We start from the raw sequence: 27569 nt of genomic DNA, 5'->3' as shown, positions 1-27569 counted from the left end.
GAGGAGTTCCAGAGGGAGGGGGGGGCTGCAGCAAAGGGCCTGTCTAGGGAAGATCTAGGGATGGTTTAGGGAAGATCTAGGGAAGATCAAGGGAAGGTTTAGGGAAGATCTAAGGTCTAGGGAAGATCAAGGGAAGGTTTAGGGAAGGTTTAGGGAAGATCTAAGGTCTAGGGAAGATCAAGGGAAGGTCCAGGGAAGGTCAAGGGAAGGTTTAGGGAAGGTCCAGGGAAAGATCAAGGGAAGGTTTAGGGAAGGTCCAGGGAAGATCAAGGGAAGGTCCAGGGAAGATCAAGGGAAGGTTTAGGGAAGGTCCAGGGAAGATCAAGGGAAGGTTTAGGGAAGGTCCAGGGAAGATCAAGGGAAGGTTTAGGGAAGGTCCAGGGAAGATCAAGGGAAGGTCCAGGGAAGATCAAGGGAAGGTTTAGGGAAGGTCCAGGGAAGATCAAGGGAAGGTTTAGGGAAGGTTTAGGGAAGATCTAGGGAAGGTCTAGGGAAGATCAAGGGAAGGTCTAGGGAAGATCAAGGGAAGGTCTAGGGAAGATCCATAAAACGACTAGGGAAGACTTAGATAAGATCCAGATAAGATCTAGGTATTTTTGTACTTGAGAGTCAGTCCATTTTGGCTTTATGCGCCACTGAGCTACTTTGATAGAAATTAACGAGACCCTTCAACTCTGGATCCAGTTTTCTTTATACGTCCATGATGAGGACAGAATGACTGACATGGTGACTCTGAGAGATGTTTGTTGGTGTTCTCTGTGAACACAAATGAAAAGATGCACAACCTGCAGCTATGATGTTGAGCTCTGGAACCTGGAGGGTGGAAAGCCTTCTGTACCTGGAGGGTTGCTGGTTAGAATCCACTATATGGACTGAAGGACAAAGGGACGTCTACCAGAAGACCTGGGCTACACTGGGACAGTTCTGTGGAGAGAAACATGCAGGCTCATCAAACTGTCCCTGGGTCAGGTGACCAGGGGTCTGACATGCTTGGTATAAAGTCAGATCTTGCTGTTCTCCAGGTGGGAGTCGATGTGTTTGATGAGGGCGTCGTCAGGGTAACCGGTGGGGAAGGTCAGCTGACACAGGGGACAGCTCCGAGCAGCACTCTCCTCTGACTCCATCCATAACTGTGGGACAGAGGACAGAGGGGGAGAGAGGGGGAGAGAGGGGGACAGAGGAGAGAGGAGGACAGAGGAGGACAGAGGAGGAGAGGGGGAGGACAGAGGAGAGGAAGACAGAGGAGGACAGAGGAGAGAGGGAGACAGGGGGGGACAGAGTGGGGGAGGGGAGGGGGACAGAGAGGGGGCAGAGAGGGAGGGAGAGGGACAGAGGGGGACAGGGGAGGACAGAGAAGGACAGAGGAGGACATAGTGGGAGAGAGGGAGGACAGAGGGGAATAGGAGGAGGACAGAGGGACAGAGGGATGGATTACTAGAGAGGGTCAGAGGTCAAACTATGCGTGATCACGGAATCAGTGTTTTTTTTACTTCATTTACACACAAGCTTTGTAATCCATTGGATGATGTCAAATGTGTTCATGGTTACCTTGGTTGGTGATTGGCTAATGGTTACACAAGCCAAAAGCATTATGACATCACAAGTGGCCAAAATCTGATCAGCTCATTTTCAGACAGAGGCTTTTATATAAATGGATCAGGAGAAAAAGAGAGAGAATCTTTGTTCCTGAAACTTTCAGAGTCTCTTTCCACAGAGGGGACACATGTTGATGTAGAAGAGACATGTGTCCCCTCTGTGGAAAGAGAGAGTCTCTTTCCACAGAGGGGACACATGTTGATGTAGAAGAGACATGTGTCCCCTCTGTGGAAAGAGAGAGTCTCTTTCCACAGAGGGGACACATGTTGATGTAGAAGAGACATGAAGAAGTGGATTTTGCATAATAGGTGACCTTTAGGGTTAATATGTGGGTTCTGACGGTTTGCTTGTAGTGATGAACACACAGAGAAATCTCCCCAGCCTTTTAGCGTCATTGTATACAGATGACAGTCATTTATCTCCTCTTCATCCAAAGATCTATCAAGATTGCAATGCCTTTAACATCCTTCAGTTTTTTGTTTTAAAGAATCAAAATTCTTGCATTTATTGGCTGTCCATACCTCTAATGGCACTGAAATCATCCAATTTAATACATCCTGGTAAAAGTGTCTAGACAGCAGTTTGACTTTTACAAATCAGAGGACAAACTAAAGATCAAATACAATTCCTGTGTTCTCGTTTCTGTTGTTTCAGCTTTCTCTCGATTGATGGAGCACCACGGTGCGATACAATCAGATGAGATTAGATTCAACTTTATAGTCATCACACAAGTGCTAAACAACGACATGCAGTTAGCATCACATTAGCTAGAACATGACATGGTTGGTGTCAGAGTCGTGGTTCCTGATTGGTCTGCAGATCTGAAAATGATTTCCCAGGTTAATGCAGCAACCATTTTCTAAATCTAAATACCTTTCTCTTTAAGTTTATGTTTCTTTTTCAACTGCTATACATATTTCATGTGTCTGGTCCTCCGTTGGGAATTACTTGTTTTTTTAAACCTCTTTTTTGCCGTAATAGTTGGTTTCCCCTCGAGGACTGCAGGGAGCCTTTCAGCTGCTTTATGTAATCCTCATCATTGTTTCTACTCACGTTAATGGAGGGCCACGACTGAGCATGCTCAGTGTTCATGTAGGGAGGCAGATGGCAGGAGAGGGTGGAGGGGCCCTCAGGGGACGAGAAGGAGGGATGGCGGGGCTGTTTCCTAGGAGATGGGAATGAGGAGTGTAGGGGCTGTTCCCTCGGTGACAATGAGCCAATCCCAATGGCGCCGAGCGTCCGAGGCGGGCTGGCAGCCGGAGACAGATAGGTACAAACGTCCTGTGAATGTACGTGAAGCACACACACCCCGAATCAATCATCAAGATTTAAGACATGACAAGAGCCACAAACATTAAGATCGTCATTACCTCTTCATCATCAGAGGACTGTGGGGGGGTCACCAGTGGGGTGGGCTCGGGGGGGTTATCATGGCGACAGAAGTGATGTACCTGAAGAAGAGGGGGGGGGGAGGGCATCAGCGTTACTACTGCAGTTTATAGGATAATACAATATATTAAATGTTAAATGCAGTGTTCCAAAATCCACTTTTTCACATCTTTTATACATCAACACGTGTCCCCCCCTCTGTGGAAAGAGACTCTGAAAGTTTCAGGAACAAAGATTCTCTCACTTTTTGTCCTGATCCATTTATATAAAAACTGAAAATCAGATTTTGGCCACTTTGTGATGTCATAATGTTTTTCGGCTTGTGTAACCATTACCCCTAGATTCCACCGGGTCCGTCTGCGCCGCGGTTTTGGTCCGACCTCCTCCGGCGTCATACCCTACCAGGCGCGTTTCAGAAGCATTTCAGAAGCGGAGCGTCTTGCCTGCCGGCTCGCAGTTTTTGTTGATTTGGGCATATTTCCTGGACAGGCTACTTTGTACAGACAAAGTTAATAATAACTGTAATATTCCAGTTATAAACGACATGAATCAAAGATGTGTTGCTGTATTTTAGTGGTAAAAAAATGCATTCATCATCATAATTATTCTATATATATAATTTACACAGTGCCTGTAAACCGGAGGAGAACGCTGGCATTTCTCCTCCTACTTGAAAGACTACGGAGGGATAGGTCTGCAAAATTAGTTTGTGTGTTGTGTATATATATATATATATATGCTATATATGATCATCCTAATTTTAGAGGAGCCCTGCGCCGAGACGCTTCTGGGACGCTTCTGAGCCGTAACGCGCCGCGTGTGGTGGAATAGCACCCATTGACTAGAGTGGCCGCGAGTTGAGGGAATCTAAGGAACCCCTTTTCATTCAGATATCTTAAGGTGAGAGGTTCGCCAAAACTTAGCCTAACCTTGGAGAATCATTTAGTGTCAATGGATTTGTAGTAAGAGTACCAGTAAATTAAATCTAGCTTTGAAACTGAGCAACCTTTTAAAGAGAGTTTAATCGATCAAGGGTGATAACCTGAAAATACTCTTGCAGTCAATGACTCTCAACAGGCACCGTCATAAGGGGCCATCTTTCCACTGGGTCAGTTCATCAAATGGAGGTCACAGTAAAGCTCATAGAGCAGCACCGTGCTCAGATACTTAGCATATCAAAATGGCATGATCTTGGTTGAAACACTCAGTACCAATCCCAAACTGCCTGGGGAAACAGTGTCAGCACAGTTTCCATGAGCAGCAGCACACAGGCCTGTGATCACTGTATGCAATGTAAAGCATCAGCTTGGAGCTGTGCTACTGGAAGGCAGTCAACTCAGATGTGAGGTCACTACTTATCCGACCTCCGAAGTCCAATGTTAATGGAGTGCAGCATTGGACTGTTAGCACTGAGTAAGTCCCTGAAAGTCTCACCTCAGCAGCCAGAGGGAAGCCCAGGTCCAGAGGACAGTGATGAGGACTGCTGCTCAGACTGCCTCCTCCTCCCCTCTCTCCCCTCTCTCCTCCCCTCTCTCCTCCTCTCTCCCCTCCAGGTCCGTGAGCCGACGTCGGTCTGACCAGGCCCCCAAATGAGGTACGAAGCTGGGGTTTGTTTTGTCCATAGCTCTGCTTCTCCCCCAGGAGGGTCCTGGGCTTGGGGAGTGTTGATACCGGATCCCTCATCAGCCAAGCCAGGGGCCGGCGGAGGCCTGAGGGGTCAGATACCTTGGAGAGGGGCAAAGGTAAAAAAAATGGTATATATATTTATTTAATATTCTTTTTTAATATATTTTTTTGGGGCCCCAATGGCATTGACCGGTTCACGCAGTCTTCAAAGTGACCAAGCAACCTAAATTAATTTGTAATTTGTCTGTCCAATGACCTTGCTCCCTTTCATGTCATGTGATACCTTGCGTGACGAGCGAACCGTTTAATCAACCTGTACTGTACTGTAGCTAGCAGCAGCAAGTTCGGCAGTATTATAAAAAATGTAATAGCTTGCATTTATAATGTACAGCAAACCAAAGCACAAGAGCAGCGCTCAAAAGAGAAAGGACAAGAGAGAGCAAGGAGATGTAACAGCTAAACTTACAAAATTAGACCGTTTTTTTTTGTCATACATCGTCCTCGAAATCGAGCGCTAACGTTAGCAATGTTGACGTGCAGCGGCAGCCGGAGGCTAACGATAGCTCACCACCATCATTGCCATCTAGCTCCACAAGTGAAGCTGTATCCGTGGCCGTGGCTGTGCAACCTTCTTCTCCAGCCAGCCAGGAGGAGAGGCTGGATGTGGCTGTGCCCGGCGGTGGTCCAACAGTTCCCCCAAGGGCCCCAACCGATAGGGGACTCTATGGCGCTATTGAGACCCCCGACGCCAAGATCAAAAGCTATATTATAGCAACTGGTCTATGTAGGCCTACCGGCCCATTCCCCAGAGACAAACATCAAGGAAACAGGTTTAATCCTCTTCTTAGTTCACTGTGCCGTTGTCAGGCTGTGGTGGTCTGAGGCCAGGGCAGGCTGTTGTTGATAGCCTATACATGTGGCGCTTCTGAGTGGTTGTGTATGTCCGTGCGTGTGTGAGCGCATTAGCGTGCGCTTATGTTTGGGGGGGGGGCCCAAAACAATATTTGCACCGGGGCCAATCGCAACCTTGTTACGCCACTGACTCGCCACTGACAGCCGGTGGCGCACACACACACACACACCAAACATTTCATGCTCCCTTCCGTTCGTCAATAAATAAGGTTTAAATCGCCACTAAACGTCCCCTTTTCCCCCTCCCATTTCTGTAGCGCGACCATGAGTGCACGCTTGTGAGTGTACAATTATTTAAACATACATTAAACTAAAGTACGCGATACTCGCATGACGGGCAGCGAACTGCAGTTTCGCCGGCGTCTCCCCAGCAAAGGGGAATATGATAAAGACGGAGGCGCATCACTTCCGTGGTTTAAATATGATTTAAAGGGGACCTATCATGCAAAATGCACTTTTGTACGTCTTTTATACATGAATATGTGTCCCCGGTGTTCCAGGGAACTCACCAAGTGTCAGAAAACACAACCCTCTCTATTTTCCTCCATACCCAAATCTCTAAAAAAGGGGCTGCAACGGATCTGATAAAAAACTGATCCAGATTTGAACACTGTCCTGACGTCAGGACGGTGGCGCTACGGCTATTGGGCCAACTCCACCAATCAGGAGGAGACAGCCACGGCCATTGCCGTTCGAAAGCGCTGGAGACGCTGTAGTACATATGCAGGCCTGTAAGTGGTGCTGTAGTCTGCCACAAAAGCAGTGAAGAAGACTTGGTTACCATGGTTACCCTTCTGTTTATTCTCCGCTGTGGCTTTCTTTCTCCCTCCCCGAGGCAAGCGTTTGCTCCCGCTGCTTTAATTCAATGCAATCCCTCCCCGTCGAGGCAAGCACTGTAATTCTCTCCGGTTAGTCCACCAGCAGATGACAAACACCCACCTCTCCGCCTCTTCCAAGGAACGAGGGGACCGTGCGGCAGAGTTTCAGTTTCAGTTTGTTTCGCCGATCAAGATGTCCGTTAACCTGTTAAGCACCAAGCCTGTTTTTCATGTTTCAGGCTCGAAAATGACATGCCCAAAACAAATGACTACAACTTAACTTCTAAAAGGGTTATATGAATAATTTCTTTTATCAAAGCAAGGTTACATCTGTGAGTTGGATGTAGAAGTGTCAGAATCAATATAGATGTTTTTTATTTTAAAGAAAATTCAGATTTTACATAGTAAAAAACTGTAAATTATAGTGTCCGTCCAAAAATTATTTTTTACAGATAGTGAAAACTACCCTTGGATGATGGGTTAGTAGACTAAAAGCTTTAGGAATCCAAAGTACAACATATAATAAGTACCCTGTATCAAGATTGATGCAAAACAAGTGACATTTGACCTTTTTAGAGAGGTTTAGCCAAAACCACCCCACCTCTGAGGTGATTTGGGTGAAAATGTTTTTTTTTCCATATCTCTGGCCCCCCTTGGTCGATTTGGATGGTTGACACCTCTTTCTGACCGTTAGAGCCAATAGAATCGAAGGGGGAGGCTCACACACACACACACACACATTGTGAAGAGAAAAGGTGGGGGCTTTGCGCATGTAAATGCAGGGCAGAGTGTGAGCTATCTCTCCCTCTGGCATTTGGAAACGAAAAAGCAGTTTTATTGCTTATGGATTATCAGAAATAATTTCAAAGAGGGCACAGACACATTGGATGAACCTATGGATTAACTGCAGCATCGTTTTTTTATCGTTTTTAATGCCATTGAAGACCAGTTTTGACCAAGGTAAGCCATGTTAGCGTTTCTAGCTACCGAGCTCCACATGTTATGATGTACGCTTTCGTTTATAGCGTCGCAAATGTTTATCACTGAGTATTGAGATTTTTTACACAGATTCTGTGTCTCCAGGACACCAAAAACGAGTGGTTGGCTGTGCATCTAGGATAAGTAATAAGGGAGTTATTGTGAGTTTAAGTGCCGTTTTAGGTTACATTTTTTCGCTCTTGGCTAATTCAGAGGCTGAGTGCTAGCATTGTGGGGTTTTTTTGAAGAAAAAAAATTAAAAAGATCAGTTAGCTGAGTTTCTTCCCGTTACATGGATATAAAACATTCATAGTTTATTAAATATTAAGATCCCTTAGACGTTGTTTCCTGCAAATGATGCGTTTATCCGCCCGGTACCGTTATTATTATGCTCCAAATATCTGGAACAAACCCCCAAAAACCTGCAGGTCCGCTGCAACTCTTACTACTTTTAAATCCAGGCTGAAGACTTATCTTTTTGCAGCTGCTTTTAATTGAAACTGAGCGGTTGTGTTTCATCTTTGGTTAATGAACATTTGGGGCTAGTAACCCCAGGGAATCAGTGTCTGGGGACTTTGTCCTGGCTGGTTTTCTCTGTGTATGCTGCTCGGGACGTATGTGCCATACACAGCTCATGTTCGGAGAAACCTTAAAGGTGGGGTAGGTAAGTTTGAGAGACCGGCTCGAGATACACTTTTTGTTATATTCCATGGAATGCTCTTAACATCCCGATAGCAATGAATATCTTAAGTGCTTTGACAAAAAATCCATAACAAAATGTCATCTGTGGAAGCCGTAGTACTGTAAAAAGCACGACCAATCATCTGAGCCGGCCCGGCTAAAATAACTGGATGGCCTACCTGCCTGTCAGCCTTCCATCTGTGCACAGACTTATCTCGTGCCCTCATTGGTCATGTGCGCGTTCGTGTGTGTTGGAGGAGGGGCTCTGTAAGGAAGTGGCAGATTTCTTCCGGCTGTGTATTTTCAAATTCTAGCGCACTCGAGCTGGTTTCTCCAAAATGACCTACCCCACCTTTAAAATCAACTGACTACGCCTATGTTTACGAACGGACAAAGAGAACCCCGTCACAATTAACATGATCAAACTTCACATTTGTAGTTAATCACCTAAAGTTGAACTCTCCAGCCTCACCTCAGAATAACTGCGTCGGCCCTGGAACTTGGCCCGTAGACGGCTGCAGGTTGGCTGATGGGAGTAGGAGGCGGGGCCGTCGGTTGGGGAGTGAGGAGGGGAGGGGGTGGGGTGGAGCCGGTCAGGGGAGAGTGAGGGGCGCTGGGGGGAGGTGGGGGAGAGATGCTGAGGGGCTGGGGAAGGACGGTTGACTTGAAGAGAAAAACAAGACATAGAATTATTGGAAAATAAAGCATTTCTCTCTTACTGCACCCCTGCCATCCCACCCACTCAGGTCAGTGGCCTCTTGTCAGTGAATATTTCGAAGCAAAGGTATGAGGGATAAAAGAAACCGTATTGCACAGCATCTTTATCAGAAGCATGAGAACAATACAATTCTTTAACAAAATATGCATTACTGATCATCAGGTCATATCCTGGCATGTACGTTTCACACATGCTAACACTATTAAGGTGATGAAAATACATGATTGTCCCTGTAACTCGGGCTCAGGTCTGTATCATCGCAGCTAATATTAAATACCTAGCGGAGGCTAATTATTAGGATTATGTCTCTGTGATTGGCCATGTTGCCCTCGAATTGATAGATGCCCCATATTCCCCCTGAGCCACATGTGCTTTGCTTCGACTGTAATAAACAGTTTGAATACTAAACGTACATGATCACAAAAGAACGTTTGTGGTCGTGAAGAAGCCTAAAATTCACCATCAACATGCCTATTGAACCTTTTCACCTTTATCTTTAAACTGAGCTCCTATTACTTTATTGGAAAATAGTTGGCAACACTGGGCTGGGTCTCTCAGGTCAGACAGTTTAAAAAAGCCAACTTAGTTTTGCTGGCTTCTCCAATGGGACCTACCCCAACCTTTTGTGTGTTTCGTCAAACACCTTACTTTTGTCTGTTTCACTTCCTGTCTTTGGAGTTTCCCGCCTGTTGTGCTTAGTTTGCCCCGCCCTGATTATTTCCACTTGTGTGTAATCACCTGCTGCTCCTGTGTTTTGACCTGCCCTTTCCAGCTGTGTTTTGTCAAGTGGTTAGTTTCTGTGTGCTTATGCCTGCCTCCAGTCGATTTCTCTGAACTTTCTCAATATCTTCTCATTAGTATAGCCTCTTCTTCATGATATCTAATGATACCATGAAGTTAATTACACAAGAATCCACTGGGGTGCTTACCAGGCTCCTGTGAGACGTGCCGCAGAAGGTCGCTCTGTTTCACAGCCAGACTGCGAACACGACCCAACTCCTCCGTTAGCTCTGTGTAGGCTAATGCTAGGTTAACCCTGCAACAACAACACAGTCTGAATAACAACATATCACAATCTGACAGATATACACACTGCTTCCGAGTCACACTTACTGTTCGTCCCCGGCCTTCTTTATCCACTCTACGTCGCAGTGCTCACAGTGTGGGGGGGGCTCCTGGGCCTGTCTCTGTGCTTCCTGCAGCTTTGCGACCTCCTTCTGCAGCCTCTTGAGCTCGGCCCTCAGCTCCCCCTCCCGGTGGCAGGCCCCCTCCTCCCGGTGCCGGGCCCCCTCCAGCTCGGCCTCCAGGCGCTGCAGCTTCAGGTCGGACAGAGCGTCCAGGCTGCGGGAGCTCTGCAGCTGCCCCCCCCGGCCCTCTGACAGAACCACACACACATCAGTACAGGACACTGGTCTAATGATGAGGACGTGAAAATAAGTCTCTGCATTTAGCCCGTTCTCTTTGTAATTTGATTATTGAAACATTAGAACATCTTTTCTTTTCTTTCAATGTAGTTCAAATATTTTGGGATGCTTTCCAGTTTAAAATTAGAAGAACTTTCCGGTCATAACGTGTGATAATATAAAATGTGTCTTTGCATTTTGTAAAACCAAAAACTGAATTTGGAATGATTCCTTTTATTACTTTAACAAGATATTTCATACACAAATGTTATTTTATTGATATTTCCCTAGTGTTTATGCATTTCTTAATAACGTGAAATTATATAATTAATTAATTAAATTGTGAAAAAGTAAAAAAGCCCAACAATTTATTTTTCTAAACACCTTAATTCCTGAGTGACAACTTGTGTTTTTTTTAATGTTTTCTGTTAATAATGCCCTCAGTTTTGAATGAATGTACTAAATCCTGATGTTTTAAGAGCTTTTTCTGATGTAATGGGATAATTGTTAAATAAAGTTGAAAAAAAAAATTCAAATAAGAATACGAATTCAACCCGTTCTTGTATTCGGAGCAGTTGGCAGCTTTTATACATCTTCTCAAAGCACTAATCAACAGTCCAAACTCGGTCCGTTCTGGGACTTGAACTGGCGACCCTCCAGTTCTGAAGCCAAGTCCCAGAGCTACTGCCGCCCCCATATTAATGGAGGAATAAGCTTAAAAGGATTCAGATGGCAGTTTCCTTTTGATTACTGCCTCCACAACCAGAAGTACGAGGGTAAGTATTGTCGGCTTTATTGTAAGCTGCAATTGTTAGCTAACTAGCTTAATACCTGACATTGTAACCTGAACCAGGATTACTTCAAGGCCAAGTAACGTACCTTAGCCAAGCAGCTTAATAGTGTTACAGTAAAATCTTACATTCTTCTTTATATACTTACCACTAGGGCTAACTTACTCTATATGGAAACAAATTGAGGATTGTGAGCTCCTAGCGTTGACATCTGTCTTTTAAGTAAACCCAAACTATTTACTATTACTTATTTTTGACACTATTATAGTTGGTGTAAGAAAAAATATGTTAACTTTTATTTGTATAGTGCTGTGTTTACCAAAGCAACCGAAATCACGGCCGGTGGTTGTTAAGCATGAGGAGGGTGCATCGATCCACACTCTTTGACCGTTAGGAGTGCACCATCTGGGTTATCATAGAGCATTTCACCATGCTTCACATTGGGATGCACTTATGCACTCAAAATAGCACATGTAAGCACACAGTGTGCCACCGGGGCACAGTGCATCTCTGTCTGCTGCTCCACACAGAACCCACCTCGGGGAACGTCCAGGCTGGCGTGCAGCTGCAGATGAGACTTGTGTGCGTCTTTGCTGCGGAGTTGAACGCTGAGCTTCTGCAGAGATGTTTCTCTCTGTCTGAGAGCCGACTCCAGACCGCATATCTGCTCCACATGCTGCTCTGCCAGAGAGGTCTGACAAACACACACATTACGGTGAAACTCAAGCACAAACTGCTGCTCGACACTTAACACAAACGTTGTATTACCACCAAACAGTGTGTGTCTGTGTGTGTGTGCTTACCATCTTGTCCAGGTCCCTCTGGACGTTGCTCTTCTCCAGGTGAATCTTCTCATAAGCCTGGATGACTTCCTCCAACCTCTCCTCTCTTTCCTTACTCTTCTGGAGCTGACACAGAAACAGGAAGGAGAAACATTTCAGACTTTGCTATAAGAGATAATTAGAGTAAAAAACCAATGTGGTCGTATTTAGTTAGTTTTGTCCATCATTCATCTTGTTAACAAACACAGTCCTTACTTATTTAAGGGCTGGAATCAGCTAAATTAGCGACATGGCTATAGGCACTATATATACTTCAATAGTCTCATATAAAAATAATAACCAGGATTGACCACAAAGAGTGTCCTTCAGTACACATTGTCAGCTCAGCTGTGATTCACACTGTAACAAATAGCTGCACAAATACAGAGAATTTCATACAGTAATCTACCATCTTATTTAGCTCACATTCAACACAAAGGAATTTCTCCAAAGGCATAGAATATAGAAGATTGCTGATTTTTGTCACGGTATAAGAAAGAGGAAGAAGAAGAAGAGTAAGATTGTAAGAGGATGATCATCAGCTTGGACTCAACCTTGGCAGCACATTGAAGTCGTCATTTTACCACATGCTGCATTTCTTCCTCAACAATCAGGATCCGTCCTGCTCTTATCAAGGTAATAACACTTTTGTCAAAGTCAATCTAGCACAGTTTTGATCTGAAATGACATTGATTTGACAGATTTTTGCCAAAATGATTGTCTACTGCTTGGAAATGTTTTAAGTTAACGTTAGCTTGCTCTAGCTAGTTACTTGTTTTAACATTTTCTTCTCAGAGCCACAGCATTGAGTTCTTAAGTAATCAAACTTTAATTTAGCCTTGTCTGTCCTCAATTATTTTATTATTTGTTGCAAAACGTATATGAGAGACTGGACTCTATTTTGCTATTTGTTGTGTGGCCACTTCAACTACAATTTGTTTTAGAATGTGTTATGTTGACTTTCCCCCACCTAGGCAGGAAAGCCTGCTAATGCAATATGGAGCCAAAAAGTATTCAGCTCTGTATTAAGTGAAAATAATTTTTACTCACTACATCAATATCTCATCTGCTTTTTCTGCTCTTGTTGACATCAACCCCGAAATGGGAACAGAGGCATTTAATAAAAGTCTAATGTTGTAAGGGCATCTCTTGTCCAATCCCTTTTTATGCTAGCAAGAGGCGCTTTCACACCGGAGTACTTTTCCTAGGAATAGTTCCGATAGTTCCTGGGATTTTGCGTTCACACCAAAAAGATCTGAAACTAGAACTTTTTTTTGCGAACCTTTTCCCCCCTTTTTAGTCCCTGCTAGAGAGCAGGGACTTTCCTGGGGAGAAAAAGGTTCCAATTTCTGATTGCAAACCACGCCCCGTAAAACTCTGAAAAGTTTTGTGAAGCCGCCATTTTATTTGCTCGCATTAGCATTATTAGCATTAGCCCAGCGCACCAACGGAGAGAGAATAACTTATGGCAACACAAAAGAAAACATGGGAGCGGTGGAGTGATGAGGAGGTGTCGGCGCTTCTGTGGATTTACTCGGAAGGCTTCAGTAGAAGCTGCTGGGAAGACTCTCAGCAGCTTCTACTGAAGACAGTCCCCAACTCCGGGGACTTCCGGCCGGGGACTTCGGGTGGCAGTATACGCCGTGAAGTTGTTTGCGGCCTGCCAGTAAACCCAAAGCAGAAGAAGAAGAAGAAGAAGAAGAAGAAGAAGAAGTGACGTCAGCGGCTCCCTCAGGGACTTATTCAGGTGTGAACTAGATAGTTCCGGAACTAAAGATTTCCGGGGAACTAAGTTCCGGGAACTATTCCTGGGAAAAGTACTTGGTGTGAAAGCGCCTAATGTGTTAACACAATGTTTACTTTTACAAATGTGATATATTTTATTGTATCATTTGCTTAAAAATACATTTTAAATTTGAATAATTTAAAGTGCACCTATTATGCTATATTGGAAAAATATATTGTAGGGCCATACCTATACAAAACATGTCTTTGAAGTTTTTTGCTTAAAATACCAAACAGATCACCCATTGCAGCCATGCCTCATACTGCTCATAAACCTCTTTTGCAGCCCTGTTAGAGAAACGCGGATTTTGGGTCCTTAGCTTTAAAAGAAAAAAAAAAGAGGAGGCGGAGCTAATGCCTGATCAGAATTCTACCGGAGAAAAAGTAAAATTCCGCTGTGATAAAACGCCATCCTGTTCTAAACCACATCAAGGATTATTTCTGAAATAGTATGGAGCTCAAATGCTTTTTCTCTTGCGGGTTTATCACAAGGTGAGTTCCTTTTTTTATTTCCTGCTTTTTAAACACATGTGCTCTCCAGTACAGGTTAGCTCTGAGTGTTAGCGAGGCTTGCTAATGTAAACAAAGACGAGATTACGTCCAAAACACGTCAGGCATTGTTTCTGATAGCAACTCTCTGTGGGTCCACCATCCGAAATTACGTAATATCGGCAGCAAATCTGTATCCGCTCGTTGTCCGGCAGTGGCTCAGTCAGTAGGGGCTTGGACTGGGAGCCGTAGGGTCGCTGGTTCAAGTCCCCGACCAGACCTAAATATGGAGTGTGGACTTCTACTTGGAGAGGTCCCAGTTCACCTCCTGCCCTGCCGTGGTGCCCTTGAGCAAGGCACCGGACACCCCCCTTCCCCCCCACTCCCATTGCTCCCCGGGCGCTGTACAATAGCTGCCCACTGCTCCTAGTACTAGACTCCTTGTACTAGGATGGGTTAAAAGCAGAGGCCACATTTCACTGTGTGTGCTGTGTGCTCTGCATGTGTGACCATTAAAGAGGGTTTCATCCCTCCCAATTCTATAATTCTATTGTACCCCCATTTTTAAAAGATTTGGGTATGGAGGAAAAGAGAAAGGGTTTTATTTTCTGACGCAGCGTGAGTTCCCCAACACACCGGGGCGGGGACACATATTTATGTATAAAAGACATCAAAAAGTGCATTTTGTAGCCTTTATTTAACCAGGTGAAAGCCCCTTGAGATCAAAATATCTCTTTTTCAAGGGTGACCTGCATTGGTTACACATGTAACATGTAAAAATAACAGAACAACAATAAGGACGACATACAACATAAATTACAGGGTACAGTTTACAAACTCTATTTACAGTGACAGGTACCATGAGTATCAAACAGCATGTCACCCAGCCGAGTTTTAAAATGATGCAGGGGAACCAAAGTGCTCAGTTTTAAACATTTTTGCAGACTGTTCCAAGTTAGTGGAGCTGCACAACTAAAAGCTTTCTTCCCTAAGACAGTCCTAGCACTTGGCACATTTAATAAAACCACATCATGAGATCTCAGGCAATAAGTACTTTCAATTCGTCGAGAGATCAGAGAGCAGATATAAGTTGGTAGTTTACCCAACATGGCTTTGTAAATGAACATGTACCAATGACTGAGCCTCCGTACAGTAAGTGAAGGCAGACCTGCCTTGGCATACAGGGTACAGCGATGTGTAAGTGCTTTACAGTTAGTAACACATCTCAGAGCACTGTGATAGGCGACATCTAACTTGATCAGGTAATGGGCAGGTGCATTCATATAGATCAGATCACCATAGTCCAGCACAGGTAAAAAGGTCACAGTGACTAGCCTTTTCCTGGCCTCAAGCGAGAAACAGGACTTGTTTCTAAAATAGAAACCTAGTCTAACCCTCAGCTTTTTAAGCAGATTAATGACCTGAAGTTTAAAAGTAAGACAATCATCAAGCCAGATACCTCGGTATTTATAACAGACAACCACTTCGAGTACTTGTCCTTGCACAGTAACAATATCCTAAGCAGTCTCTGGAGTCTTTTTAGCTTTTGAAAAAAGCATTACCTTAGTTTTCTCAACATTTAAAAGAAGCTTAAGCTCAGAGAGCTGCATCTGGATAATATTAAAAACAGCCTGTAATTTAACAACAGCCTCCTTAATGGAGGGACCTGCACAATACATCACGGTATCATCCGCATAAAAATGTAAAGTAGCTTCATCCACATTTTCACCTAAACTATTGATATATATGGAGAATAAAAGTGGACCTAAAACAGAACCTTGGGGAACACCATTAGCAATGTTCAACCACTCAGAAGTGAGCCCATCAAAGTGAACACATTGGGACCTTTCAGAGAGGTAGTTCACAAACCACCCCACTGCATGGCTGGATATGCCAATACTGAGTAGCCTCTGCTTTAAGATGCGATGATCGACGGTGTCAAACGCTTTGGAAAGGTCAATAAATACACAATTCTGCTTATTATCTAAAATACTCGTAATGTCATTCACCACTTTCATTGTCGCAGTGATGGTGCTATGTTGCTTTCTGAAGCCTGACTGATGTTTAGACAGGATATCATTTTTACATAAAAACTCCTTTACTTGTTCACTCACTAGGCGTTCGAGCACCTTCGCCAGAACTGACAATTTAGAGATTGGCCTATAGTTATTTAAAATAGTTGCCTCCCCTCCTTTTAGTAAAGGCAAGACATAAGCTGACTTCCATACTTTTGGATTTGCATTTGTGCTGAGGGAGAGGTTAAAAAGAGTAGTGAGAGGTGGAGCAATAAAATCTGCAGCTATCTTTAAAAAGAAAGGTTCAACGTTGTCCGGGCCAAACGGTTTCTTAGGATCTAACTTAGATAATGCTTCATGAACAACATTTACAGTAAAAGGAGTAAAACTGAAGGGGTTTTCCAAATCACATTGTTCAGAGTCACGGATTGAGGTGTTCACAGAAACAGAGTTAGTGACAGAATCAAACAGAGAGCCACAGGACACAAAATGCTTATTAAAGCAATTTAACATGGTGGCCCTGTCCGATATAGAGCCAGATGCTGTGGTAATGCACGGAGGTAGCTCATTTCGGATCTCACCGGTGGATATCGATTTTATGGCTTTCCAACATTTCCTAGGATTATTTAGGTTTTCTGTGGTAACTGACAAATAGTACTTCGACTTAGCACTTTTGACATGTGAAGTGAAGCTATTTCTTAGCTGCCTAAAACGCAGCCATTCTACCTCTGAGCCTGATTTCCTAGCCTTTGCCCAGGCCTTGTTTCTCTCATGTAGGAGACTAGATAATTCAGCAGAAAACCAAGGATTGTCACGTCCCTTCACTCTAAATGTACGTAGGGGTGCATGTCTATCAATGATCTCCATAAAACCAAGATAAAAATAAGACCATGCAGTTTCTACATCAGCACACAGATCGATTTTTCCCCAATCAAACCCAAACAGATCATGAACAAAACCCTGCTCCACAAAATGTTTTATGTCTCTCTTCATGATAATACAAGGTTTAACCTTTTGGACCTTAGTGTCCCTAATTGTTGCTACAGCACAGTGGTCACTCACATCATTCGCAAATACTCCCACAGATGAGTATTTATGGGGAACATTAGTTAGAATGAGATCAATTAGGGAGGATTTATTAGGGGACTTAATGTTAGGGCGAGTAGGACTGTCAACAATCTGAGTAACATTCAGAGGGATACAAAGGTTCTTAAACTCCTCTGATACTGCAGCTAACCAGTCCCAGTTAAAATCACCAAGTAGCACTATTTCCTTGTAGTCTAGTTGCGATAAAAGATTTGCTAGCGAAGACAAGGAGTCCTTGACAGCTGAGGGGGGTCTGTAACAGCCCACCACCATGACCTGTTGACCCTTTGCCACTTCTATATTTAAGGCTAAAAATTCGAATTGCTTACTGATAGATTTGGAAACTAATGTGGTTACACTATTAGGCCGGTCGGCACGATACACATTATAACCATTTAAGGATATGTCAGAGGCCAAAATAGTTTTATTTAGCCATGTTTCTGATAAAACAATGACGTCAGCGTCAGTCGAGCTTTCCCAAATGCGGACAAAATCTAGTTTACCTAACAGACTGCGCACATTCAAGTGGATGAAACCCAACCCAGACCTAGCTTTAAAATCAGCAGGAGTAGCGATCTGACTACTACTACTGGGCGGACCAGGGTTAGGTTGTACATTTCCTGACAGTAATAACAACAACAAAAAACAGGCATCTTTTCCTCTTAAACGACACACATACATTGTCATCTACTTTAGAATCACCGGAAAAGTCTGCGAGAGTGTGATTAGAGCTTAAGAAGCAGTCCTGAAGAACCATCATCGCAGGCAAACAAAAAAGACAAACATATTTTGTCGAACTGATTGCCTGTGACAAGGTAACCGGTAATTGTTTGTGTAGCACTCCCGATCCTTTGCAGGGGATGCTCACCGCGGACGGCAGAACAGACCTGAATCCAGTAGACTTCTCAGGATGACTAGAAATCTTCTCACCGTCCAAGACAGCCAAAAGGCACAGCAGAGCCACGATAGTGGCCATTTCCCCAGGCCAGCACAGCATCCACGATGTTCCCTTCCCGTTATGAAGTGAAGCGGCGTCACTCACCGAGCCCGGGGCACTGGAGGTGGGAGGCCCGGAGATCCTTCAGATCCCAAAGCCAGATATATCCGGCGTGGAGGCGCTCCAGGTCTCACCGCGATATCTCACAGCGATGTCTCAGGGGTAGAAAACTCCACTGCACAGCAGCCCGGCGTGGCGGCTCTCCGGTCTCTCCGCAATGTCTTCGGGGTAAAACCTCCTGAGCACAGAAACACCAGAAAGGCGAAAGCAGGCCCCGGCCCGAGCGTGGAGGCGCTGCGGTCTCTCCGCGAATATCTCCGTGGTAAATGATCAACAGCACAGCACAGCAGCACACGAGTAGTGTGTACAATAAAAGAAGACTAAATAAAGTGTTCTATTCCTTCCAAAAGGTTTACCACAGAGCCATCAACAAGAATCAACAGTGGGGAGAAATCCCTTCCTGGTACGGCACGCTCATGGCGCGCTCACGAAGTGTAAGGACCCAGCGCGAGGTTCAATTGTGAGGCTGACCGTTGAGCGGCCCGACCAAGCAAGGAGGCAGAGGCAGAGAGTTCAAATATAACCCAGTGTGGGCATTTATTGCATTTTGCATGATAGGTCCCCTTTAACTTAAACTCCCTCCCTCTTACAGTGCAGACGCTTTTCTGCTTGCTCTTGCCTCTGCTTACTTTTTTATGCTGATTTTCTATTTTTCTTTTCTGAAAACTTCGAGCAGCGGCTCCTGAACATTAACTTATCACTGGGACAGTTATTCTTCGTAAATAGACGGAGGGTTTCAGCCATATTTCAATATTTTTACGACGACCTCAGTCTTACAGTAGCGTGGCCTAGCAACAGCTAAAGCCTGGTACTGCATGCTATTTAGCTTAAGCTAGTTGGCTGCAAAATGCCTCCGTTCTCTACAGATGACTTCCACAAACTTCTACAGAAGATAGCCGTGCTGGAAATGAAAATGCAACGGTTGGAAGTTAACGTGGAAGTGAATGGACCAGGTTGGAATGACACCACTTTACCAGTGTTGCAAAAGAATGGACAAAGGCATGCTAACTCACAGCTAGTTAGCAGCTACAAGGATTCCAAGGAACAGGAGGGCTGTGAACCGGGTAATAAATCTACAAGTGGTAGTCCTCCCTGGAAATGTCTGGGTGCAAGGCTTAAGAGTAAATCATTTCCGTGGGATTTGGGAGAACGAATAACAGGCAGAGCCCAGCGCTCTGAAATCTGTGATGCGACCGGCTGGCCTGCATTGTTATCACCCAGGAAGAGCGCCTCTTCAACCCCTCTTCATAATAGGAAACAGCCGTGGACAGCTGCTAAAGGGAGAACTACAAACAATCCTCCTAAACCACCGAGTGTGCCAATCCAGAACAGATACGCTCCACTGACACAGAACCGGAGATCTCTTTCTGATGACCTGGATAACCTGTCCTCTTCAAACAGCAGGGTAAGGACCAATAGCTACTCCAAAAGTAAAAGGCTAGAGGGAAAGCTAACGACTGGGCCTGAAACTCTGATTGTGGGTGACTCTGCTGTAAGAGATGTACAAAGTCTGTGTAGTAAGAACAACACCAAAGTACTCTGTTTTCCCAAGGATATGGTAAGAAAGGAGGTGGAGTTGCTATTTTGTTCAATGATTCCCTTCAATGCAGGAAGACATCTTATGTGAACTTTGCTTCTTTTGAATATGTGGCCCTTCAGCTGAAATGCTCCTCTCGAGCTCTGTTCCTAAATATCTATAGGCCACCCAAATACTGTGCAAGCTTTTTTGATGACTTTACTGAACTGCTGTCTATAGTGTGTATTGACTTTGACCGTCTAGTCATTGTTGGTGATTTTAACATCCATGTTGACAACCCCCAGGACAGAGGGGCTAAAGAACTGTTTTGTGTTCTTGATAAATATGGACTGACTCAGCATGTGACGGAGCCCACGCACAATAAGAGGCACACTCTGGACTTAATTATCTCAAAGGGTCTGAATATCTCTAAGGTTGTGGTGACTGATGTTGCACTCTCTGATCATTCCTGTGTTTTCTTTGAGAGCTCTATTTCTGTTCACAAAAATGTTCAAAAAGAGGTAACCACAAAGCGATATTTAACTGAAAATACTAGGGAAATGTTTACTCAGAATCTTTCTTCCACACTTGCCCCTGCTAACATCTCAGTAAATGAGCTAGTAGATCATTTTAATTCAAAAATGTAAAATGTTATAGATGCCATTGCTCCAACTAAGGTAAAGAAAGTGACTGGCAAGAAAATATCTCCATGGAGAAAGGCCATGAACGTGAGAACATAAAAAAGAGAGTGTCGAAAAGCTGAACGCAGGTGGCGAAAAACAAATCTCCAGGTTCACTTTGAAATCTATAAAGAGAGAGTTGGCTTTTATAATTTGGAATTGAAAATTGCCCGACAGTCTTTCTTCTCTGACATCATTACCAAAAACAAAAACAACGCACGTGCCTTGTTTGCTACCGTCGACAGACTAACATACCCCCCAGTGTCAGTAGCCTCTGAATTTCTACCTGCAATGACTTTGCTTTCCTTCTTCACTGACAAAATTCAGAAAATCAGACAATCAGTCAGTGCCTCTGTATCAGGTACAGCAAATGTTTTGTCTCTGTGTCCACTTAAAATCAATTCAAACACCATGACACAATTCCATCAGGTTAATAATAAAAACCTGGAGGACATTATTCAACTTCTGAAATCCTCCTCCTGCTGCCTTGATATTATTCCAACAGGGTTTTTCAAAAATGTTTTTCCTTGCATGGCCTCAGATCTACTTCATATAGTAAACAAGTCTCTCCACTCAGGTGTTTTTCCACAGGCCCTGAAAACTGCAGTAATTAAACCGCTATTAAAAAAGAATAATCTCGATGCTTCAGTAATGAACAATTACAGGCCCATATCAAACCTCCCATTTCTAGGTAAAATCATTGAAAAAGTTGTTTGTCAACAGTTGAGTAATTTCTTGCATTTAAATAACTGTTTGGATGTGTTCCAGTCAGGATTTCATCCAAACCACAGCACTGAGACTGCTCTTGTAAAGGTCTTCAATGACATCCACTTAAACACAGACAGTGGCAGAACTTCAGTGTTAGTATTATTAGATCTGAGCGCTGCTTTTGACACTGTTGACCACAACATATTACTAGACCGACTGGAAAACTGGGTGGGACTTTCGGAAACAGTTCTAAATTGGTTTGAATCCTACTTAAAGGACAGAAACAGCTTTGTTTCTATAGGTAAATACACATCTGAGTTGACAAATATGACATGTGGGGTTCCTCAAGGCTCCATCTTGGGGCCTCTTCTCTTTAACATCTACATGCTACCACTGGCTCAGATAATGAAAAACAACAAAATAAGTTACCATAGCTATGCGGATGACACCCAAATTTACATAACCACTTCACCAGGAGACTATGCTCCAATTCAAACACTGAGTAAGAGCATTGAACAAATCAATGACTGGATGAGTCAGAACTTTCTCCAATTAAACAAAGATAAAACTGAGGTAATGGTTTTTGGAGCCAATGCAGAATGTATAAAAGTTAGCGCTGAGCTTCAGTCTGCAATGTTCAAAACAACAGATAAAGCCAGAAATCTAGGTGTAGTCATGGACTCTGACCTGAGTTTCAACAGTCACATTAAAATAATTACTAAATCAGCCTACTATCACCTAAAGAACATATCTACAGTAGGATTAAAAGACTAATGTCACAGCAGGATTTGGAAAGACTTGTCCATGCTTTTATCTTCAGTAGACTGGACTACTGCAATGGTGTCTTTACAGGTCTCACTAAAAAATCTATTAGAAAGCTGCAGCTGATTCAGAACGCTGCTGCTCGAGTCCTCACTAACACTAAGAAAGTGGATCACATCACTCCTGTTCTGAAGTCTTTACACTGGCTTCCTGTGTGTCAAAGAATAGATTTCAAAATACTGCTGCTGGTTTATAAAGCATTGAATGGTTTAGGCCCAAAATACATTTCTGATCTACTGCTAAATTATGAACCATCCAGAACTCTCAGGTCTTCAGGGACTGGTCAGCTTTCTGTCCCCAGAGTCAGAACTAAACATGGAGAAGCAGCGTTCAGTTATTATGCTCCAAATATCTGGAACAAACTCCCAGAAACCTGCAGGTCCGCTGCAACTCTTACTACTTTTAAATCCAGGCTGAAGACTTATCTTTTTGCCGCTGCTTTTAATTGAAACTGAGCGGTTGTGTTTCATTTTTGGTTAATGAACATTTGGGGCTAGTAACCCCAGGGAATCAGTGTCTGGGGACTTTGTCCTGGCTGGTTTTCTCTGTGTATGCTGCTCGGGACGTATGTGCCATACAAGCGTACACAGCTCATGTTCGGAGAAACCTTAAAGGTGGGGTAGGTAAGTTTGAGAAACCGGCTCGAGATACACTTTTTGTTATATTCCATGGAATGCTCTTAACATCCCGATAGCAATGAATATCTTAAGTGCTTTGACAAAAAATCCATAAAAAAATGTCATCTGTGGAAGCCGTAGTACTGTAAAAAGCACGACCAATCATTTTAGCCGGCCCGGCTAAAATAACTGGATGGCCTACCTGCCTGTCAGCCTTCCATCTGTGCACAAACTTATCTTGTCCCCTCATTGGTCATGTGCGCGTTCGTGTGTGTTGGAGGAGGGGCTCTGTAAGGAAGTGGCAGATTTTCTCCGGCTGTGTATTTTCAAATTCTAGCGATCTCGAGCTGGTTTCTCCAAAATTACCTACCCCACCTTTAACCTGTTTCACGCCTTCCCCCCGGTACCGGGCGGATAAACGCGTCATTTGCAGGAAACAACGTCTAAGGAATCTTAATATTGAATAAAACTATGAATGTGTTATATCCATGTAACGGGAAGAAACTCAGCTAACTGATCTTTTTAAAAAAAAAAATTCAAAAAAAACCCACAATACTAGCACTCAGCCTCTGAATTAGCCTCGATCGAAAAAACGGGACCGACAAAGGCACATAAACTCACTCAGAACTCCCTTATTACTTATCCTAGATGCACAACCAAACACTATTTTTTGGTGTCCTGGAGACACTGAATCTAACGGTGCCCACCTCAACACTCAGTGATAAACATTCGCGACGCTATCAACGAAAGCGTACATCATCACATGTGGAGCCAAGAAGCTAAACATGTAAATATGGCTTACCTTGGTCAAAAGTGGTCTTCAATGGCATTAAAACGATAAAAAAACGATGCTGCAGTTAATCCATAGGTTCATCCTATGTGTCTGTGCCTTCTTTGAAATTATTTCTGATAATCCATAAGCAATACAACTGCGTTTTAGTTTCCAAACTCCAGAAGGAGACATTCCTCCAGTTTAGTTTCGCTTTCCACACGCGAAGCGGCAACATTTTTTCTTTACAATGTGTGTCTATGTGAGTCTCCTCCTTCGATTCTATTGGCTCTAACGGTCACAAGGGTATGTCAACCAACCAGATCGAGCAAGGGGGGCCAGAGATAGGTCAAATCCACCCAAATGACCCCAGATGGCCCAGTTTTTGGCTAAATCTCTCTAAAAAGGTCAAATTTCACTTGTTTTGCATCAATCTTGATACAGGGTACTTATTATATGTTGTACTTTGGATTCCTAAAGCTTTTAGTCTACTAACCCATCATCCAAGGGTAGTTTTCACTATCTGTAAAAAATAATTTTTGGACGGACACTATAATTTACAGTTTTTTACTATGTAAAATCTGAATTTTCTTTAAAATAAAAAACATTTATATTGATTCTGACACTTCTACATCCAACTCACAGGTTTATCATTACTTTGAGAAAAGATTATTAATTTAACCCTTTTAGAAGGGAAGATATGGTCATTTGTTCTGGGAATGTCATTTTCGAGCCTGAGACCTGAAAAACAGGCTCAGAGTGGAACAGGTTAAAGAAAGGCATCAGTAAAGTGGAACTTCTGTGTGAACTATTCATATCTTAAACTGCACTGTAACTTTTTATTCATGTCTTTTTTTGTCTTTTAATGTTTATTTTGTATCTTTGCTTTTTAATGACTGTTTTTAAATGCCTTTTTCTGAATGTCTTTCATTTTTGTAAAGCACCTTGAATTGCCTTGTGTTGAAAGGTGCTATATAAATAAACTTGCCTTGCCTTTAACATTAATCAAATGTAGGGATTTCAGTAGGAACACTAAAAAAACAGTATAACGGTAACCAAACAGCTGAGAGAATTATACTGTAAAGCTTTTACTCGATACGTTCCTGTAATATGTTTTACAGTAATGAACTGTTGCAGATTACAGTAGGTTCACTGTAGAAAAACAGATTAATGCTGGCAAACATAGCTGCCAGTAGTTTATGTAATTCAACGGGAATATGTGTTACAGTGTACATTAAAGTTGACTGAAACAGTCATAAAAGCCCCAGAGACCATTACAATCGAATACCTCACATGAAAATGGTAAATGTTTAAATATATCAGTTTCTGGTCTTTGTCATCTCCTAAATGCTTTTACATTCAGCATTTACTCTTTCACACACATTCATTCAGAGGCCTACAGAGTAGGGATGTGCATCTCCATCACTAAGGCCGATGCGATGCGCATCTCGATACGTTGCCAACGATACGATACGTTAACGATACATTTGAAACACTAGGCGATGCGATACGATACGATTCACCCCTGTTGCGATACAGTTCGATACGATTTGATTCAACATTATGCGATACGGGGCGATACGATGCGATTCAACACGATGCAAAATAATGATACTTCAATATGGTACGACAGAGGATTTTTGTTTTATTCCTTATATGCAGCAAATCATAGATTAACAAAAAAGTGCTTTACATATTTGGTTCTCTCTACTAGTACTGCGCATCCCATCATGCTGTTTCTTTGTTACCTTTTTTACCTTAAAAAACTCTCCAGAGTAAAGTACAATTGTATAACACCTCACAGTTAAACAATTTAAGGATGCATTGCCCATGATTAACAATGTGCAAATAACAACTACCATAGTGCAATGCCCATACAACTGCCAGCCTGATGTGCTTAACACTCATTCATATGCTAACTCACCAGTGAGCAGAAAGCAGTGGTGTGGTTTCTATATGAACAATAAAGAATACAAATAACCTTTCACAAACAGGTATTTCATAACTGCTTACAATTGTAAGGAAGACATTTAAACTATTATTGGCAGTCACAGGCTGTTGTAAAGTAAACACCACTCTCTCTGACATAACACCTCACTGAGTGATTTAACTCATATGTCTTACTTTCAGGTTTTTCTTTTCAGCTGCAGACCCCATGTCGCCTCTTTATGTGCGTCGCTAAGTTCCTAGTACTACTTTAAAGCGGCACGGCATCGTTTACAATTTGCGAGCGATTCTTCAAGTTGACCGTCTTTCTTGAAAAATCCGAAGTGTTGCCAAACGTTTGATTTGTAGGTATTTTTCGGTGCGCTGTGTTTCTCTTTCTCCTCGATTTCCATGTGTGTTGATAACTGAGACTCTCGGCCTCCGTAGTGCGAAGCAAAGATCAAAGATCGTCTCTGCTGAGTGCTGACAGGATGAGAGGATATTATATGAATGAATCGGTTTTTTACCGATGCAAAGACGCTACAATCGATGCATCGCGAGTTCAACCCAAACTGTAGCCGATGTGCACTCTTTCAACCGGTGCACTCGCATCTTGAACGTTTATGCCGGTGCACCGATGCGAATCGGTGAATCTTAACATCCCTACTACAGAGAGACACATTCATCCTTTGTTGACGATGCCATTAATGCAATTTGTTGTGAAGTATCTTTCCCATGAACACTTGGGTATGTTGACTGCACCATCGACCTTCCAATTGGTGGATAACTATTCCACTGAGCCACAATGGCCCCTAAACTAACAACTATCTTGCGATGGAATCACACCAGTCGCAGCAGAACTGGGCCAGGGCCAAGGATTTGTTTTACTTCCTACCATTTTAAGCAAACCTTCAGGTCCGTCAGAAATACTTGGGGGATGTAAAGCTTAGCAGTACAATTATTTCCCCAATTGTGATTAGTAAACAGGTATTTAACTTTAAATAACCCTTTCCAGGTTCTTCTGTGACCTGCCTTACATGCACACCCTTCCACAGTTGTGTCTAAACTATCAGCTCTGTATCTGGTTACTTCTCCATCACAAATACTTGATGTTCCCAGTACCTCCTGAGTGAGAGAGTTGATCCTCTGCTGCAGGTTGGTGGTCTCTGATTGGATCACACTGGTGTCGTTGATGAGGGGATCACAGGAACAGCACAGTAACCTCTCCTCCCCAAACTCACTGATTATAGGAAACTGAGAAGAAGAATGCATTGACTTATTATTAATGTCTTAAATGTAAAGTGTGTGTGTGTGTGTGTGTGTGTGTGTGTGTGTGTGTGTGTGTGTTGTGTTGATGTGTGGTGTGTGTGTGTGTGTGTGTGTTGTGTGGTGTGTGTGGTGTGTGTGTGTGGTGTGTGTTGTGGTGTGTGTGTGTGTGTGTGTGTTGTGTGTGTGTGTGTGTGTGTGTGTGTGTGTGTGTGTGTGTGGGTGTGTGTGTGTGTGTGTGTGTGTGTGTGTGTGTGTGTGTGTGTGTGTGTGTGGTGTGTGTGTGTTGTGTGTGTGTGTGTGGTTGTGTGTGTGTGTGTGTGTGTGTGTGTGTGCTGCTCTACACCTTGACCTCGTAGTGTTTGAGCTTCCTCTTGATGCTGCTGTTCTCCCTCTCCAGCTGGCCAAGCCGGGTTTGATATCATGATAGGCGGCAGCCAGGGCCAATCCTGACGCCGGGTACATGTCCTCTGGCATCCGATTGGCTGACCAGCTGATGCCGGGAATGCCCACGTCATCCCTCAGACCCTCTCCTCCTCCCAGCAGCCCCAGCTCTCCTCTGCGGAATAGATCCATCATCAGTTGGCTGTAGGAGAGGGAGAGAAAGAGTTAGAGATTACTTCTGTGAAATGTAGTGCAGTAAACACAGACTGGACTCAGAGAGAGACGGACAGAACAGGCAGTCACTTTGCAGTCTGCACTGCACGTGCACTAAATGGCAAACAACCTGTCCAGCCCCATGCCCTGGCAGAGGTGGCTGATAGTATGTGTGTGTATGTGTGTGTGTGGGGGGGGGGGTTCAACCTGCCCATTGAGCCTGCAAGCCAAAGGTTTGTTGTTTCCCATCTGCTGCACTTACTGTAAGTACATCCTCTTTTGCCTGCCGTGTCTCTCACTAGCAGTTTCCATGGTTACTGTGAAACATTTATTTAATTGAATAAAGTAGAATCACATAAATACCTGAAATAAGGTCTGTGGTTAACACAAGCTGAAGAGATTTTCATGTTCTGTTCTACAACATAAATACATCAGTAAATACCCCACTGGTGAATGTTGAAGCTTAATGTGTCAAAAAAACAGCGGTTGCTAACAAGTGGCTA

The 27569-nt window shown here is 43.5% G+C and overlaps 1 protein-coding gene across 1 annotated transcript; it reads right to left on the bottom strand.

The window, feature by feature from the left end:
- Positions 1 to 286: 286 nt before the first annotated feature.
- On the bottom strand, positions 287 to 27048 carry LOC117469264 (TANK-binding kinase 1-binding protein 1-like). The gene is given in 12 exon segments (XM_034113656.1): positions 287 to 1130; positions 2650 to 2877; positions 2967 to 3047; positions 4420 to 4710; positions 8473 to 8663; positions 9648 to 9754; positions 9832 to 10093; positions 11450 to 11606; positions 11716 to 11820; positions 26326 to 26457; positions 26816 to 26886; positions 26889 to 27048. Coding segments are annotated over 12 exon segments (1914 nt in total). The 3' UTR covers positions 287 to 1001.
- Positions 27049 to 27569: the final 521 nt, after the last annotated feature.

The sequence above is a fragment of the Trematomus bernacchii genome, unplaced genomic scaffold, assembly GCF_902827165.1.
Source record: "Trematomus bernacchii unplaced genomic scaffold, fTreBer1.1, whole genome shotgun sequence".
NCBI lineage: Eukaryota > Metazoa > Chordata > Actinopteri > Perciformes > Nototheniidae > Trematomus > Trematomus bernacchii.
This window is presented reverse-complemented; position numbering and strand designations above follow the sequence as displayed.